The 20352-nt window shown below is 38.8% G+C and overlaps 1 protein-coding gene across 2 annotated transcripts in view; it reads right to left on the reverse strand.

Annotated features, from left to right (window-relative positions):
* The window catches only part of PAK5 (p21 (RAC1) activated kinase 5), a 308227-nt gene that overhangs the window by 41913 nt on the left and 245962 nt on the right, over positions 1–20352 (reverse strand). For both annotated transcript variants that reach the window (XM_019017569.3, XM_055372365.1), the window contains one exon: positions 948–1733. In XM_019017569.3, the coding sequence (XP_018873114.2) occupies positions 948–1733 (786 nt within the window). The remainder of the gene's footprint in view (positions 1–947; positions 1734–20352) is intronic.

Here is a 20352-nt window from a genome sequence, read left to right on the forward strand (position 1 = left end):
CCTGTGAGAAGTCATGTCCCTCTCACCTGCTTCAAGACCTCTATGTAATCCACATTCCACACCCTACGGTCCATGTTCACTTTTGCTGGACAGGTAAGGTAGCAAAAACATTTCTAAATGACAGGGAAAAATAAATCACTTGCACATTCTCAAAGGTATTTTCCAAGACTTTAGACCTTCGGAACCATAGACCTTTGCCTGTGCTTTTAGTTTCAGTAACTTCTCCGGCAGTGATTCCCAAACTTTAGGATATCATGGACCAGTCAAATTTCAAAGCAAACTTGGAGCTGCTAACATTTAAACAAAATTTAAAAGAGAAATTACTACAAAACAAAGTGAAAAGGGGACAAAAATGGTCCAGCGGTCCAGCAACCATCTGTCACCCCCAAATTTCATATAAAAACCAATATTTCAAATCAAATATAGTAGAAAGTACATACTCTTAATATGAAGGACCATCCCCTGAGTTGAACAAAATTAGCTTTATTTAAAAATTACCATGTTATCCTGAGTTTCTTTCCTTTTTAGCAGGTCTATGCAAACTTTGCCAGGATGTAGGAACCACTGTATGGCTCGATCTAATGCTCTATGATTGTATATGACTGATCCACTCCTTAACAGGGAACTTAGTGAAATACAGTCACTTCATATTTATCACTCATATATCAGAATTCTATCTTTCAAATAAATAAGTTTATTTGCCTTTTAATGAGAAACCATGTAGGAGGGCCCAAAAGATAGATTTTTATTTTAATGCATATATATGCCTTATCCTAAGCCTCTGCCCTGGGCCTCACAAGTGGAGATAGGGTGGGTTTTGATATTGATTTTCCCTTAAAAGGCAAACAAGTACTTTGCAATCTGATCGTATAAAAAGGTCGTGCCAGCACCACCCTTGTGGAGGTTTTTGCACACTTGAGGGAAAGGAGGTAGCAAACGTTAGTTACCTTTGGAATGCACATTGTGGGCTCGGACAAGCGAGGGTAGGTGTAGGAGTTGTAGGAGTGTCCTTGGGAATGGGTTTTAAATGCACTTGCTCCAAATGGCATCATCGGTTCCTGGAGTCCCGAGCCTGACCTGGACCTCTGCCGCATGGTGGGCTGAGGGCTTGTCTGATTCAGGTACGAAGACTTTGGCCTCCTGTCATAGTCATCCAGGCTGGGTCCCCATTCACTTTCACTGTACGCCAGGCTCTCCTTGGAGCACCCGCTGGTCCCTGCAGTTCTAGAAGGTATGAATTGGAATGAATAATCCAGAGGGGAGCTACTCGAGGCTCTCTGATACTCCCACTTGAGGTCACTGTATTCACTTGGTTTGCTCAGTGAGTCCAAATGTGAGTGATAATCGGCAGAAAATCTGGCAAAATCGGATTTCAAAGGCTTCACCTCAGAATAGTAGGCCTCCCCGTGCTTCATTTTCATTACGTGCCCATTTTGCTTGGCTGCGTGGCTGCCTCTATAATACGGATCCAGATCATCTCCATAGAGACTCTTCTCCCTGTACTTTTCGGTCGTGTAGTCAGCAGTAGTATCGGATTCGCTGGAATACTGGGAGAAAGTGATGAAGCCATTTTCTTCCGCGTGACCTGGACCGTGGCTGGAGGCTCCCTGATCTGGGGTGGGTGGGCTTTCTTTCCTTAGGGAGTTGGAGCGAGTCACCGAGATGTTGTCAAAATCCTCTAGCAGGCCGTTGATGGAGGTTTCCTTGCAGGGTTTGTTTCCTCTAACAATTGTCTGGGAATAATAAAGGGAATATTGTTTAAAGAAAATATTTCATGGATTTAAATTGATGGCGGCATCCCACCCCTACTCCATCCAAATTAAACTATAGAAGAAAAAAGACCCCGGGAACACTTAACACAAAATGATAAAGAAAATGTGTTGATTGACTTCAGTGGTGAAATAAATCAAATAGTAAACAATCTCAAATTGCATTTTTCTTCTTACCTATCTCAACAGCGACATCAAATAACCATCAAAAAGCCATGTAGGAGACTACATAGAATATAACTGTTTTATTTACCAGTTTACAGGCAAATCCCTTCCTCCTACTTCTTCTACCTAAATAATCAGCCCTAACCACCTAATGATGAGCTGATAATTATAATTTAACACTCTATAACTGTTTGGTAATAAAAAATAATATTTATTACCGTTTTACATTCATTATTCAGATGATTTTCAAAACCAGAAGGCATTATCACCCAACTATTAACATAACTAGAAATGGGTGTACATTTTTTGCCCTTATATGGAAGACATAATAACTGAGGTTATGAAATTTTATAGATGAGGCAGGCACTTCCTGAAACTGTAATTAGAAAACAGACTGAAGATTATTTGTGTGATTTATGATCAAATGTGATATTCTTATTAAGTATATATACTTATACTATACTGCTTGTTTGCTATGGCCACACTTCTGTGTAACATCACTGCTGAATTTTGGATGGCTTAGTAACGATGGTTGCACCTGGATCTTAGTGACAAATTGTTCCCTTTAATGAACCTAAATAACACAAGAATACCAGGAACTGAAAGACATCGCAAACCACTTACAAAGCCCGTCAGCCGTGCCTTGACAATGACAGGATTTGCAGGCAAATATGATGGGGGTGGATAAAAGAACAAAGAACAAAGTGTTGTGACTTCAGACTTCCAGGATTTTAGGAGAAAAATACTTTTGAGCAAGTAGCAAGGAGTTCAAAACCATCTTGGATGGTACAATAGAAGATTTCAAACTGGAGGAAGAAGTCAAAGTTGTCCTGGAGCTGATGTTTTATAGATCTATCCATGGTGAAACAAAGGGTTTATTTTTTTTTCTTTCAAAGAGTCCTGGACTAATAGTTTTGTACTATACCCTTTTCTTTCAAATAAAATTTTTATTCTAGAATAGTTTTAGATTAACAGAGAAGTTGCAAAGAGAATACAGAGTTCTCATAGACTTCTCATCCAGTTTCCCCTTGAGTTAATATCTTGCATTGCTATTAAGGAAACTCCATGTTCCTATAGATTTCATTAATTTTCTCCTAGGGTTCCAGAGTCCCATCCAGGATAGCCCATTACATTTATTTGTTATGTCTTCCGAGTTTCCTCTGATCTGTGACAGTTTCTCAGATTTTCCTTATTTTTTGATGACCTTGACAGTTTTGAGGAGTACTGGTGAGGTATTTTGGAGAATGTTCCTCAATTGGGGTTTTCTGGTGTTTTTCCCGTGTTTAAACAGAGGTTATTTGGTTTGAGGAGGAAGACCAGAGAGTAAAGTCACATTTCATCGCATAATGTTTAGGGTACATATCGTCGACATGACTTAGGAATGATGATGTTAGCCCTGACTACCTGGGTGAGGTCATATTTTCCAGGTTTCTTATACACACAGTCACACTCCCCTCCCCTAGCTTTCTGTATATTGTATTCTTTGGGAACAAGTCAGTAAGTGTAGCGTCTACTCAAGGGTCAGGGATTTAAGCTTTATCTTCTTGGGTGTGTGTGTGTGGTGGGGGTAGGGTGTCTGTATAAAGTAGTTGGAATTCTTCTGCACAGGAGACTTGCTTATTTGCTCCCATTTACCTACTTATTCAATCATTTATTTATATACAAGGATGGATGGACTTATGGTTATTTATTTTATACTTTGGGTTATAAGCCAACACTCTGGTATTTGCCTTGCTGCTCAAATGGTTCCAGCTTTTGTCACTGGGGGTTCTCTCAGGCTGGCTGCTGTGTCCCTTTGATGATCCGTCTTCCTTTTATTTTTTGAGCACTTCCTTACTTTCTGTCCCTACAAGAAGCTCCAGGTTTATCTTTTATTTTCCCTGCCCTTCCTCCCAAATCAGGCATTTCTCCAAGGAACGCTAATAGTATTAGAAATTAAGATTTGGTTCCAGGAATACTCATTGCTACTGGGTGTCATTGCCAGGCCTCAGCAAACAGAGCTCCAAAATAATATGTTTGTAGACTAACTCATGAACACACTCACACACTTATAATTATATCCATCCATCTGTATCTATATTAACCTAAACATAAATCCACATTAATGTCTCTGAATCTAATCAAGTACCACATAGTTCATTCTTGCCATTTCCTTACCTGTAACTTCCTCTGCAACAGTAAAAAACATGGGCCCCATCATCTGCCAGTCATTTGCCTATTCAGTGCTAGTATAACTGTTCAGCAGTTTCAGATTAACTCACTCTACCATGAGAAACAACTTTGTCAACTCAAGTACTGTGTTTATGTCTAGTTCTTTAAAATTCCTTTACACTTATAGTTTCCATTCAAAGCACTGTTTCCAAAGTTCCTTAAGTTAGTGTCTTTTTTCCTGCACCCCTTTCAATGAGGTTATGTTATACATGTGTAGCTGTTGGATTCTTTGGTCACATTCTGCATTCTATCCCAGGATCCTCTGATCTTCTGGTTTATTTTTTGTTGTTTTTTGAAACTACATACATTAATTAACTCTTTGTGCTGCAAAGCTCTATGGGTATTGACAAGTGCAAAGCATCATGTATTCACTGTTAGAGTGCCATACAAATTAGTGCCACCAGCTGCAAAAATATCTCTTGAGTTTCCTCTAGTCAAACACTACCCTCTCCCCAAACCCTTGATATCACTGATCTGTTTTCTGTCCTTATTGTTTTGTCTATTCCAGAATATCATATGGATGGAATCATACAGTCTGGAGCCTTTCAGCTTGACTTCTTTCACTGAGCATAATATAGTCAATGTTCATAAACTAATATCCTAGTCTTTTTTTTGCCTATTCCTTTTTTATTCCATAGTGTGGAATTCATTATATGGAATGCAGTCATTGTTGAGGGTGGTGCATAAATTGATGGATTGATTGCCAAAGTAGGGGATGCTCTGTTGGAGCCTCCCTTAGAGAAAGAAAGAATCATGTATATAACCTGGGACCTTTCCTCAGAGGAACAACATCCATGCTCACCCCACAGATTAACTTGGGAGAAACAATAACTGTGAAGAGGAAAAGATGAGCAGCCTTGGCACAGGAAAGATGAAACAGCTATAACTCAGCCTTAAAAATATCAAGTCTCTTTCAGCAGCTTCCTATTTCATTTCAGTTGTATCTTCCCTGTTTACCACTTATTTTATTTTATTTTTTTTTGAGAAAGAGTCTTGCTCTGTCACCCAAGCTGGAGTGTAGTGGCATGATCTTGGCTCACTACGACCTCCGCCTCCTGGGTTCAAGTAATTCTCCTGCCTCAGCCTCCCCAGTAGATGGGATTACAGGCACCCACCACCACGCCTGGCTAGTTTTTGTATTTTTAGTAGAGACAGGGTTTCACCATGTTGGTCAGGCTGGTCTCAAACTCCTGACCTCGTGATCCACCCACCTTGGCCTCCCAAAGTGCTGGGATTACAGGCGTGAGCCACGGCGCCTGGCCCTGTTTACCACTTCTCTATTTCCTCAGGGTGGCCTTCAAGCCCTCTTAGACATCTGTTCTGCTACCTTCTATGGATTTAAACTTCTGGCCTCCTTTCCTATTTAATAATGTCTTGCACTGTTTTTTAAAGAAAACAGAAACAGTTTGTTTGTATCACAGTGTATCAACTAAAAGTTTTTCCTTTTGGACAGAAATTATACTCTTGCACATTTTCTACACCCTCTCTTTATGAACAATAGGCAGGTTACTCAAACAAAATGTCATCAGGAATTCATGGTTCCTCCAAAAGTAGCTTCCTGGTGTGTTTAATCCCAGGCATTTGTGTTGACAGATGTGCCACATGGGTAATGAGTGTGAGGCACACCAAGGTCTTAAAGGGCCTTCTGAATCACTGGATCTACTCGGATAATCCTTTAGCAAAAATCTTATCTTATCCAGACTTTCTCTGAACTTGATAAACAATGCTTAACTATATTAGATTTTTTTCATATTCAATGTTACCTTTAGCTCTATATCCTAGAAAAATATTATTTCTTTAAATTCTATCCATCTTAAACAATATTCCAATTATTCTTTCTTGTCTGCCCCCCATGCCTTCCCATCTCTGAATACACAAAATATTCAGTCTTGTACCATGGAATCACTTCCAGCATCTTAATTTTGGAAAGAGTCTAGGTCACCTCTTCTTTTTACTGAGTAAAACCTGAAACCTGGAGTTGACTTTGCCAACAATATTTAACAAACAGGGGATTTGAACCCAAGTCTCCTTTCTCCCAGTCTAGGTCTCTTTCTATGGTATGCTTTAGACTCTTTTAGGCTAAACAAAATATTACCAGTAAGCAATGCAACGTTGGTGTGTGACATCACAAACCAGCAAATTGGCCATTGGTCATTGTGGTGCATATTTCTATCGTGCGCTCCACTCTCAGAAATTAGTTGCTGAATGTACGGAATATGGATAATTCTAGATTCCAATTTCAATTTCAGTACACACTTGCTATGTGATTTAATTTCATTCTTTATTTCATTACCTGTTCTCTTATTTGTAATAGGGATATTATCACTTGATGGTATTTAGTGATCCCCTTCCCCCTAGAATTGTAGCTGCAGATAGAAGGAGGGGCTACAGAACAGTTTTAAAACATCGTAATGCCCTCAATGAAAACACTGCCTTCAGTGGATGGAAATTTGTAAATATGATATGAATTAAGAACATTTCTACACATTCATCAATGAAGGCTAAGAAAAGCATGAAGATTATTTAAAAAATGATCAGAGAAAAGCCAGCTAAAAGTCTAGGGAAAGTTTCTGGAAGAAGAGAACTATGAAGCGCATCTAGGAGGAAGCAATAGATGTAACTAGAGAGAGAGAAAAAAGAGATAATCACCAGCTCATCATTTACTGGACAACTGAGGCTCAGAGGTGATCTGTATGCCTTCAGATGCTACCATCTTTGGGGTCAGGATGGCAATTGTGAATACAGAAGAAAGGCTCTCTGCTCATATCAAATTGGTATCCCAATTATTTGTTTGGAATTTATGTCAAAAAACCTATTAGTTCATCTTCACAAATTAACAAATGTCTGTGATGGGGGGTAGACTGTTAGTGTTAGAAATTCACTACAAGGACACAGGTAATTTAGAAGGAAAAAAAATCATTCCCTGTGTGATTCCTTTGAGATAAGAGCATTATTGAACACCTCCTTTGGAAGTTCCGGGTCCCTTAAATCTCCCTATTTTTACACTAAAACCCTTCCAATTTGATTAATGAGTTGATTGGGTAGACTTTAACACTTCATTTTTGAGAAATACTGAAATAATAAAATTTACATGTCAAAAAGAGGCATCTATTTATCCTAAAATATCTATAGATGGATAAAAAAACAGAACTATAGTATCTATGTGTCTAGGCCTATACTACCTATCAATATTTTTAGATTACTAAGAACAACATAATGAAGGCCTATTAAATAGAGCTTTTTCTGTCATTAATTGTGCTATAAATATCTTATATTTAGGAAATTAATAAACAAAAGGAATCAATACAATTTCATAGGGATTTTTTGTCTCCCAAGTGTGTTCATTAACATTTCTATAGGAGATTAGAGGGTCACTATTTCATCATGTGAATTAATGTGTGGCCTCAGAACTGGGGACCTGCTGTTTCTGTGCATTTGTCACCACGTATCCCGAGAAAAATATTAATACTGCTATAAGCTAAATGCTATTTAGAAGAAATGACAAAGACTGCCAATTGATAAGAAACATTGTTTAAAAATGTAGTATTTATTATCATTATTTTGTATCTTAGGCTTATAGCACTTATGAGATAGGTAATATAAAGTGTTATCTAACCTTTTTAAGTCACTGTCTCTTAATCCATAAAACATTGAGACTAGATCCTTACCTCACAGGGTTAATGTGATTATTTAATACAGTAATATGTGTAAAAAACTTGGCATGATTCCTGACATATACAAAGTACTTATAAGTGCTAGTTACTTAACTATTGGCCGGGGCGGGGTGGGGGGCTGTGGTGGTAAATTTTACTTTTAAATTAGGTTGATAATAAATGAAGAAGAAAGCAAGCTACAAACAACACCTAGAAGAAATAAATCTAGCTTCATATGGTGGGAAAAAAGGGATAATTGATGTGGGAGACTTTAAAGTACTATTAGTAACTTTAGACACAAAATACATATTTCTTGAATTTAAACAGATGTATCTCAAATTAATTACAATTGTTACATAAATATTCCTTCTGAGATCTAAAAAGCGGAATACTTTCAAATTAACAATCAGCATTCTATAGTTATTTTTCTTAAAAACGTAATGTATGAGTCAGAAAAATTAACCAAGTTAGACTTTCAAGATTTAAATGGAAAGATAGGTATAGAAAAGAAAAGTTGATAGAAATACAGTAAAATTTTGATAGCGGCTGTCACCTCAGGGTGGGAAGACTAGGGGTGATTTATATTTCAGTCCAGTGCTTCTCAAACTTTAAAGTGCACACAAATCACCCAAGTATCTTGTTAAAGGGAGACTGTGATTCAGTAGGTCTGGGTGGGGCCTGGGATGCTAGAGTTCCAAAAAGTTCTCAGGTGATGAGGATGATGGTCTGAGGGTTACACTGTGTATACAATGGGGTTAATGCATTTTCTAGATCTTCTACAATCAGGGTTACCTTTATAACAAAAAAGTTAGACTGAGGTATGCTTTTCTGTATAAGAAGAGTCAGCATTATATGTATATACATACATATATATAAATTATATTAAATATGCATTTTATTAACTATCTATAATATAGTGTTAAATGTACTATATGTATTGTATTCTATATATACATACATAGTGCTAAGTACATTTACACTATATATACACATTGGGAATTACATGTTCATTTTCTCATTCCCTTTGAAGATGAAACGTTTCTCCAGCTTAACCAAAACGATGACTTTCATTTATTTCACCATTTTGGTACACCTGCTTCTTTAGCATCATGCCCTTACTATAAGGCTAGAAGCCTTAGAGTTATTGATGAACAAAATCTGAACACTACAAAAGATATGATGTGGTTACAAACATTTAGAAAGAAGAAATTTTAATCAACCAATAGTAAAAAAATGAAAGAAAAATCTAAAAGCCAACCAACCAACCAAACAAAAGGGCAAAGAAACTAAGGCATGTCCTAAGACAGTCTTTTCTTGGATTTCATTTTCATAGTTAGCATTTGAAAATGTTTGTTGGTGGTATAAATGTATCACACTTTAAATAAGGCACACACTCTTCTGTTTCAATGAAAACTATTAGTTCAGTGTTAATAAGCAGGGGGTTGCAAAATGTAAATGTTTGTTAAAAACAAATTGTTGCCCCACCCAAAAAAGTAAAAGAAAAGAAGACCCGTTAAATCAGAACCAAGGCAGTATTTGTTTTGCTGATACAGGTTTCACTTTATAGAATCATAAGTGGCAAAGCAGTAATAATGAAAATCCAAACATGCAGAATTTTCCAACACGGTTTAACCAGGCTTCCAAACAGAAGAACCACTAATTATTATTGTCCGTCTCTGGTGTTCATTAAAGCAAAATTGTGCACTTTTATAGAGATCAATAATACAATAACTGCAAGAGGATTGGCGGATTTTATGCCATGGAACCTCTAGGCATTAAAAATCAATGCAACCCAATCTATTTGAGTTTGAAGCCATGGTGCTCATTGTCTTTCCATTGTACCCTGGACCAGCTCAGCATCTATTCAGGCTCCCAGTGACAGTGGCCATATTTCACAGTGCTCCTTCCATGGGCTGTTGGCTGGTGATAAGCTATAATGGATCTGTCTGTGAAAACAGCTGTCTCCCCTTGTTCCCCGAAAAGAGATGAAAAAGTGCCTCTGCCCTCTCAGACTGTATTAACCTTGACAATAATGAAGTGTGTAATTAACAGCTTTGCCCTAATAGGACCTCACATCTCTTTTTCAAAAGCAGTATCTTCTGTGTGCCTCAAACATGTGTTTCATTTTGTCTTTCAGGTAAATATAGCTCAGGAGGTTAATAAGCTAAATATTTCCACAACTGAAGTATAAACAAAGATTCTCTCAGAACTTATGTACTTTTAAACTGTCTATCTAAATTCTTACCCTGTTGGTAAAGAACTGGCTTCCTTGTTTTTATTAAGGCAGGTAGCTGGAAACATCAGGTAACATAGTCACAACAAACAGATTTGATCTACTTAGATCCTTTTAGGAAGAAACGGTAACTCTTGTTTGGATTTTGTAATATCATTAGATATTTTCAATAAATATTTTCACTCGCTATTATCAATAGATATTTTATCTATTTTCTTTCAGTTCTCTACATATACCTTTTATTTGGTAACAACAGTGGGTGGGGCTAATTGGGTGAACATTTGAGCATTGCATATCCCTGGAAAACAAGATAATTCAGGCAACATATTTCAGAGTGGAGGTAGTGGTAAGGGATTCTAACCAGAAAATTCCTCCTTAACAAATTATGTAATAATCTTAATCACATGGAATCCAAAAAGCCAATTTCTGTTTTTTTGTTTGTTTGTTTTGAGATGGAGTTTCGCTTTTGTTGCCCAGGCTGCAGTGCAATGGTGTGATCTCTGTTCACTGCAACCTCTGCCTCCCGGGTTCAAGCGATTCTCACGCCTCAGCCTCCCAAGTAGCTGGGATTAGAGATATGCACCACCATGACGTTAGTTTTGTATTTTTAGTGGAGATGGGGTTTCACCCTGTTGGCTAGGCTGGTCTCAGCAAACTTAGGTTACTCATAAAGGTAAGGCATCTGTCTCTTTCTATTCTAAGACTTAAAAACATTTTATCTTTAAAAATCAAGATGTTTTAATATATTACAAATTTTTTTTTTTGAAGACAAGGTCTTGCTCTGTCATCCAGGCTGGAGTATAGTGGTGCAATCATAGCTCACTATAACTTCAAACTCCTGGGCTCAAGTTATTCTGGGTAGCTAGGAATACAGGCATGTGCCAAAATGCCTGGTTAATTAAAAAAAAAATGTAGAGAGGAGGTCTCATTATGTTGCCCAGGGTGGTCTCAAACTCCTGGTCTCAAGTGATCTCATGCAACAGCCTCCTGAAGTGCTGGGATTACAGGTATGAGCCACCAGGACTGGCCAAGAATTGTTTTTAATGTGCTACTAGGAAATGTAAAATTAAATATGTGGCTTGCATTTTACTTGTATTGAGCAGAACTGATCTAGAGCAGAAGTCAGGAAGCCATGTGACTCATGGGCCAAATCTGGCCCTCTACCTGTTTTTGTAAATATTTACATATGGTGAGAGTATGGCTGGATTTGTGCACCACAATGGTAGGGTTGAGTTGCAAGAGAGACTATATGGCCTGCAAGGTGTAAAATACTTACTCTCAGGCCCTTTACAGAAAAAGTTTGCTGAACCCTGATCTAGATACACAGGTCTCATCTTTGGAGGGAAAACTCTGCTAGTATTTGATTCATGGGCTGTGCCAAAAAAAAAAAAAGAAATAAGCCTCCCCAAGAGCTGAATGTGGTTTCTTAGAGGGAGGGAGTCATATGGCACCACAGGCGTCACTTCGTTTACTGTCTGCAGTTCTGTGACAGAGGAGGACATGAAACACAGTTCTCCCCACTCCTGAAGAAATGCAGTTTGTTGGCCAAGTCAATTGACTAGAATAAACAACCCAACACTGTTCGCAAATGAGCTTTTCTGGAACAGCAATTCGAGAAGCAGACTGGCCAAGTTCTTGCTGGGTGGTAAGGTCACCTTAGGCAACAGTAGGTGTTGTGGGCATAAACAAGAATCCATCATTTCCTCCCTCACGCCCTGTCCTCCAGATGATCTGAACTTTAAAGAATTTGTGAACTGACGAATACAATGACTGCCATCAGTCTGTAAATTGGTTTAATAGAGTTTCTAGTCACTACCATGGATTAAACACTTGCTGTGTGCCAAGATGATTAGAAGTATTTTTCCAATATATAATAATCATAATATGACTCCAAGGTATGGCATTATTACCCCTTTATAAGAAGGAAGAAAGTGAGGCTCAGAGAGACCAAGGAATTTTCCCAGTGTCACTCAGCTAGCAGGTGGGAGGTTTGAAAGCAAGGCTCACACCTACCTGTTACAAATGCTGCCTCTCTATAGAATATGAAAACCACAACACCCTGTCAGCACCCTCAACTTCAACTCTCAGGAGTAGAAAGGATAGTCAAAACTCAGAAAGACAAGCTCCAAACTCTTTGAGATACAATGAAAGAAATGTAAGCATATTCTATGGGGGGGCAGAATATAAAATATTTCCAGAAACAAAGCTTTTTAAAGAAAGGATGTTCAAAACTCAGAATTTATGGAAATTGGGGAAAAATAAGTTGACTGGTCTTTGAAATAATTAGCCTTTAAAGCAACTTGAAAATTCTTTCTCTATAACAAAGGAAATGTTACATTGCATTTACTCAAGATTCTGACATTTAAAAATGTAATAACTAATAAAACATGTAGTCTACATATCAATTGCAACTACCTCCCCAAATCAACCAACTGATTAAATTATGCTCTAAATATTGCTAATATGCAATGCTAAGGGCCACAATGTATTGCATTCTCTTACAGCACGAGGCATATTTATTTTAAATTTAGCCAAGAAAAATTCACCTTTGCATGTCCTAAATTTAAATTTCTGTTGTTGTTGTTGTTTTACCTGACATTTCAAACAATCTTTACAAATGTGGAAATTATCTCTTGGAGGCATAATAAATGTTAAGAAACTTGTTAATCTGGAAATAAAACCAGTAGGCAGTCAAATAACATTTTAAACTATAAAGTTGGTATTGTAACTATGCACTGTAATTCATATTTCAGAAATTGACTGTTCTTAGATGCCAAGAAAAGAGTATGCCTTATGCAAAAAATAGAGGAGAAAAGTTGCAATCCAAGTCTTCCATATGTCTCAAAAGTTTGAAACTTCTAACCCCATTAAATATTAAGGTCATCACGGACATAAAGATGGAGAGAATAGACTCTGAGAACTCTAAAAGCAGGGATGGGAGATGGTGGATAAGGAATGAGGGTTGAAAAATTACCTGTTGGGTACAATGTTCAATATTTCGGTGATAGGTACACTAGAAGCAGAACCCCCACCACTATGCATGTAATATCCATGTAACAAACAAGCACATGTACCTTAGTCAGCTTTACCAAACATTCCTTGATATTCATTACGAATTTCTCTTTGGTGATCAAAGTCAGAATACTAGTTACCCCTAGGGGAAAGGTGCTCACTGGGATGCGGCCCAAGGGAACATTCTGGGTGGTGAAAATGTTGTATATCTTGATCTTGGTTGTGGTCACAAGAATACATACATTTGTAAAAATTTGGCATACTTTACGTTTATGATTTGTATATCTTATTACACATAAATTATTCCTTTGTCAAAATACATTGGAATTGCACCAAACCAAAAGTTTGCTTGACTTGTCCAGCAAATATGCAGCACTCTATGGGCAGCTTCTGCAAAGGTGGGACATTGGATATACTCAGAATAGGTGTTTGCCAGGCAGTTGTCATGCAAGTAGGTAGGTAGCAATGGGCACTAGAATGTGGATGAACCATGCAGTTTAAGCTGAAAGGAGATTATTAAAGGAGAGTGCTGATAAGTAAGGAGAATGCAGCAAGGTCAAAGACTGAAAGTCTAAGGGAGAGAGAACAGGTGTTGTGGGATGTGGCTGTGGGTGGGTGGCTGGGTCAGAGGGGAAGAAAATCCCATCTCTTAAACTCAATCAGAGATACAAGCCTGTAGCTGAAATATTCCAGTAACTCTTAACAAATGCCAAAGAAATGATGCTATTCATACTATTAGGAGTTGGCAGGGCTGGGCATGGTGGCTCACACCTGCTATCCAAGCACTTTGTGTGGCTGAGGTAGGAGGACTGCTTGAGGCCAGGACTTCCAGACCAGCCTGGGCAACACAGCTACATCCCATTTCTACAAAGAAAAAAAAAATAGCTGGGCATGGTGGCAAGTGCCTGTGGTCCCAGCTATTCAAGAGGCTGAAGTCGGAGGATCCCTTGAGCCCAGGAGTTGGAGTTTGCAGTCAGGTATAATCATACCACTTTACTCCAGCCTGAGCAACAAAGTGAGACCCTGTATCAAAAGAAAAACAAAGAGTTGGTAGGTTAGGCTCCCTTCATCCTCAATCTTTTTACCAATCCCACCAGTGGAGCCTGATGCCTCTCTATGTACTAACTTGGCTTACCCAGAGAAACCTGCAAGTCTATAGTGCTTTCCTTTTTATTTATTTATTTAAATTTTACTTTAAGTTCTGGGATACATTTGCAGAACGTGCAGGTTTGTTATATCTAGGTTTTAAGCCCCACATGCATTAGGTATTTGTCCCAGTGCTCTCCCTCCTCTTGACCCCCACTCCCCGGACAGGCCCCGGTGTGCAATGTTCCCCTCCCTGTCTCCATTTGTTCTCATTGTTCAACTCTGTTCAACCATTGTGGAAGACAGTGTGGCGATTCCTTAAGGTGCTTTCCTTTTGCACAGCAGAAACGCTAACTCTGCAACATTTCTTTCATTTAGATAAGCTATGTACAGAATCAAATCATGTCTTTTCTTTTTGCAAAACGAGACATTTATCCCAAGGATCTCTCTCTCTCTCTCTCTCTCTCTCTCTCTCTCTCTCTCTCCCCCTCCTTATCTAGGGGTAAGAGATGTGTTCACATTTAAAATATTTTGTTCCTTTGAAACCCAATGGAAGGTTTAAGAATGCACCTTGAGGATTTCTAATAACCTGTAGGAAAGGCTAAGGCAGTGAGAGATTCTGCTTCATCTGGCAGCTTCAATTGCAGGGGCTCCCAGCCATGCACATTGGAATCATCAGGGTGGAGGCCAGGGTCTCTTCCCAGACCAATTACATCTCTGATCATCGTTCTAGGGTTCAGTAATTTCTGAAGCTCTTCAGGGGATTCCAATGGGCAGCCAAGTTTGGGAACCATATTGCTAGAACTTCTCCTCCTGCCACTCAAAGCTCGGTCCCTAGGCCAGCAGCATCACCATCACCTGGAAGTTTGTTAGGAATGCAGAATTGCAGCCCCATCTAGATCTACTGAATCACAATCTGCATTTTAACAAAATCTTCAGGTAATTAAAATATACATTGAAGTCTGGACAGCACTGGTCGACCAAGACAACCTGCAGGTCACATTTGCAGGCTTCTAAATTAGTCTGCCTTGGGGAGGTCTTGTGATTCATGGCAATGTCCTGTTCCTGAGTAAAGAATTATCTGAGTTCCTTATCTTATTGCCACACTGATTAATGAGTAACCTACTGACATTGAAAAGGATGCTGATTTGTTTCTGAATTATGAAGTTTTGCTGGTTTGTATCTGAATCAGGAAGTTTCACTGATTGTCTTGCACATAGATGTGTTAGCCTGTATGTTGCAATCCGTAGACAATGACAGTAATCCCTGTATTGTACCCTCCAATGAAAAAGGACAACTCTGATATGGGAGTCCCTCTCCTTTCTCCCATACTGTCCTATAAAAGCATTCCAACTTGTAACAGACTTTGGATCATTCCCAACTTTGCTGGTGTGTTTTCCTAGGTCATTTCTCACATTTGACTTCCAGTAAATCTTTTTAATCAACTTCTGCTTCGACAGCCTTAATTTTGGTCCACAACCATTTGCCTTTGATTTAGTCTTTACTCCTAAGGTCCCCTTTTCATGATCCAAACCATTTTAACTCAATAAGGATTTTAAAATCAGTCCATTCCCTCTGTGTATATATAAAATCATATATTTATTACAGAGAGAATTTACTGATATATATAAACACATATACACATACATTTAGATATATGTATATTTAGGTGTATTTAGATGTGTGTGTGTGCATATATGTATATATACATACATATACATATATATACACACATATACATATATATACACATATACATATATATATATATAGAGAGAGAGAGTATCAAATAAAAAAAATCTAGCCCCTAAACTTCAGATTAATAGGGTCATTCTTTCATTTAATAGAAAAAGAAACAGTAATTCAAAACAGAAAAGGAAAAATGATTGATTCACAACACCAAGGGCACCTCTGGACATTATGCTCCTAGAATGCATTCTGTGACTGAATGATGGAGTGTATTTATCCCATGTGTTTATCCAAGAGGTCAAGTTTAAGTCCAGAATGCAGGACTCTGAAAAGAGTTTACTGAATAATCCCATTGATTCCCTCAATGATACTAACAGAACAGCACGAACCCTTGTACCAACAAAGAGAGATGATCCACTTTTTTCCTCTCTAAGCTGCCTTGCCAAATTGAAGCTCCTCTTCTCTAAGTTATATCTCAGATAAAGCTTAGTTATATCTTAGATAAAGCAATACACACACATCAGAAGAGACTCAAACAACATTATCTTTCCTGTTTCCAAAATTGTATTCTATCAGTTGTTTTCACATAAAGACCACAGATTTAACAAAAACATAAAATCCAGGGGTTCTTTAACAAGAAACATAAAATCCAGGGGTGTTTTTGGCCCAGGAATGTTCTTGAAGACATCGTTCGCTACTTCATTAAGTGTCCCCCTAGAAAGGCCTCCTGATACACTTACTTACAAATTAGAGTTAGAAAGCTTGGCTTTCCTAGAGGAAATTCTGCTTTTCCCACCCCCCTTTTCTGTTGATAGAAATCTTGTAACTGTTTCCAATGGACTCCCCAGAGGCTTGAAAAAAATCAAATTTATAGCTTAACTATTGATTTTGTTCATGTGTAAGGCCTGTAGTCTACTTGCATTCCCTTCTGTCTCTTCTTCCTTCCATGATTTATGTGTTTCTTGGCCTTCACTGTTGAACTATGTAATTTGCCACACCTTTATTATATGGAATTTCATTGTACATTAATGTTATTCCACTTGGGAAACAAAGTTGATTTTTAAAAAATTCCTCTCAATGACCACTTCTGGTCTTTAACTTCCTCCCTTATGAAAATGTATTTAAGTAGTCCTCAGCAATTTTAAAATCCTTTGCTCTTACATCTGACCCAGGATGCTGGAGCAGGTCCATCAACTAGGGTCTTCTGAAAGCTGTTTACTCTTTAGGAAAATACTACCCCACTGCACAGACAGAAAACTATATAAAAAGCTGCCAATGTCTTCAGCATCTTAGAAATAGACTACAGAGGCCAGGCACGGTGGCTCACGCCTGTAATCCCAGCACTTTGGGAGGCCGAGGCGGGCGGATCACAAGGTCAGGAGATCAAGACCATCCTGGCTAACACGGTGAAACCCCGTCTCTACTAAAAATACAAAAAATTAGCCGGGCGTGGTGGTGGGCCCCTATAGTCCCAGCTACTCGGGAGGCTGAGACAGGAGAATGGTGTGAACCCAGGAGGTGGAGCTTGCAGTGAGCTGAGATAGCACTACTGCACTCCAGCCTGGGCGACAGAGCGAGACTCCGCCTCAAAAAAAAAAAAGACTACAGAGAAGTCGTGGCTTGAGGAGCTTTTAAAAATCCTTTAGCCCAGACTGCACCCAAGAGAAAATATTCAATAAATAAGAATCTCTGGGGTAAAGAGCAGGCAGTGGTAGTTTTAAACCTCTCCCAGGCAATTCCTAGTATTTGAGGTTGAAAACCCGTGTCCTAATGCAGTGCGTTATTAAACCCTACTTGGCACATAAATGCCCCAGGTATCTCCTTAAACAGCAGACTCCAAGGGAGCAGGTCTGGCATAGGGCTCAATATTCTGAATTTCTAACAAGCTCTTAGGTGAGGCTAATACTGCTGGCTGCAGAGCATGCTCTTAGTTGCAAGGTCTCAAAGAATAGATTGTGTTCCCTTGGTGGCTGAACTGGGGTTTACATATTCCAGGGAAAATGAAATCAGCACCATGTCCTAGAGAGAGTGCTGGATTATAAATCTGGCAATCTGGATTCTAGTGCAAGTTCCATCTGTGGCAACTATGAAGCCTTCACCAAATCACTTCCCCTTGCTGGGGCTATGGTCCTTATCTGTACTGAGAGGGTTTCCCTGGCACCCTTCTAGCTTCAAAATTCTGTTGCTTTGAAGGCTGTCTCATGTCTCAGCTAATCCAGATAGTTATAGCTCCTACAAAGTGCAAAGCAGCTGGCTTGATTGAAAAACAATCTGATAGGTGCTTACCTACTGGGAGAGAAAACTGTATGCATGAACTGAGGTTTGTGTATGCTTTCCTTCACTTTTAAATTCCTAAAACAAGCACTGACCCTTTATGTGAACAAATCCTAGGTTACTTACATGAGCACATCCTGTCACATGCCATTTGGTGTCCTGACACATTCTTAACAATGTCAGAACCAAACTCGAGTAGGTTGATGCAAAAGTGGTTCCAATTCTCCTCTCCTGTCTGTATGCATGTCCTTTGGAGTGTGACTCCGCACCTCCTCCCATTAGGAGATGGAGTCTGTTTCCCTTTCCCTTGACTTTGGGTTTAGCTCTGGCCAATGGAATACAGCAGAGATGATGTTGTGCCTAATCAAGTCTACGTTTCTAGAGGCTGTGCAGCTTTGAATCCTGCCTGGTTACCATGTGTACAAGTCTGTACTAGCCTGGTGAATGATGAGAGACACGAGGAACAGAGACCAGTGTTTCCAGCTGAGGCCATGCTAGGCCGGCCAGCCTCTAGCCAACTCAGAAGCCGATGCGAGTGAGCCCTGATGAGGCTAGAACCATGGGTCAAGCACAGGCCAAACTGCCAACTTGCAGAATTGTGAGGAACAATAAACAGTTTTTTAAAAAAATTATTTTAAGTTCCAGGATACATGTGGAGGACGTGCAGTTTTATTATATAGGTAAACATGTGCCATGGTGGCTTGCTGCACCTATCAATCTCTCACCTAGGTAGTAAGCCCTGCATGCATTAGATACTTATCCTGATGCTTTCCCTCCCCCCACGACAGGCCCAGTGTGTGTTGTTCCTGGCCTATCTCCCTGTGTCCATGTTTTCTCATTGTTCAGCTCCCACTTATGAGTGAGAACATGCGGTGTTTGCTTTTGTGTTCCTGTATTAGTTTGCTGAGGATGATGGCTTCCAGCTTCATCCGTGTCCCTGCAAAGGACATGATCTCATTCCTTTTTATGGCTGTGTAGTATTCCATGGTGTATACATATCACACTTTCTTTATCCAGTCTATCATTGATGGGTATTTGGCTTGATCCCGTGTCTTTGCTATTGCAGATAGTGCTGTAAGAAACATATACATACATGTATCTTTATAATAGAACGATTTATGTACCTTTGGGTATATACCTAGTAATGGGATTGCTGGGTCAAATGGTATTTCTGGTTCTAGATCCTTGAGGAATCACCACACTGTCTTCCACAATGGTTGAACTAATCTACATTTCTACCAACAGTGTAAAAGCATTCGTATTTCTCCACAGCCTTGCCAGGATCTGTTGTTTCTTGACTTTTTAATAATCACCATTCTGACTGGTGTGAGATGGTATCTCATTGTGGTTTTGATTTGCATTTCTCTAATGATAGTGATGTTGAGCTTTATTTCATATGCTTGTTGGCCGCATAAATGTCTTCCTTTGAGAAGTGTCTGTTCATGTTCTTTGCCCACTTTTGATGGGGCTGTATGTTTTTTTCTTTTAAATTTGAATAAATGCTTATTGTTTTAAACTCTTTTTATATTGTGGTAAAATATACATAAAATTTACCATTTTAACTATTTCTAAGTATAAAATTTGGTGGTATTAAGTCAATTCATAGTGTTGTACAACCATCACCACTATTCCTTTCTGGAACTTTTAAAAAATCATCTCACATAGAAACTTTGTACCCATTAAACAATAACTCCCCTTCCCTCCAGCCCCTGGTAACCTCGAATCTACTTTCTGTTTCTATGACTTTGCCTATCTAGCTTCCCCATATAAGTGAAATCACACAAGACTTGTTCTTTTGTCCCTGGTTTATTTCACTTTGCATAATGTTTTCAAGGTGCATCCATGTTGTAACATGTATAAGAATTTCATTCCTTTTAAAAGTTGAATAATATCTACCACATTTTGTTTATCCATTCATTCATCTGTCAACAGACATTTGGATTGTTGCACCTTTTGGCTGTCGTGAATAATGCTCCTGTGAACATTGATATACAATAATCTGTTCAAGTCCTTGTTTTGAACTATTTTGGGTGTACTGAGTAGTGGAGTTGCTAGAGTTAAGTCCATGTTTAACCTTCTGAAGAATCAACAAACTGTTTTCCACAGCAGCTGCACCATTTGGTATTCCCACCAGCACTGCATGAGGATGCCAATGTCTCCGCATCCTCGAAACACTTGTTATTTTCCATTAAAAATATTATTTTCATCATAGCCATCCTAATGGGTGTGACATAGTATCTCATTGTGATTTTTGATTTGC

Source organism: Gorilla gorilla, chromosome 21 (assembly GCF_029281585.2).
Source record: "Gorilla gorilla gorilla isolate KB3781 chromosome 21, NHGRI_mGorGor1-v2.1_pri, whole genome shotgun sequence".
Taxonomy (NCBI): Eukaryota; Metazoa; Chordata; class Mammalia; order Primates; family Hominidae; genus Gorilla; species Gorilla gorilla.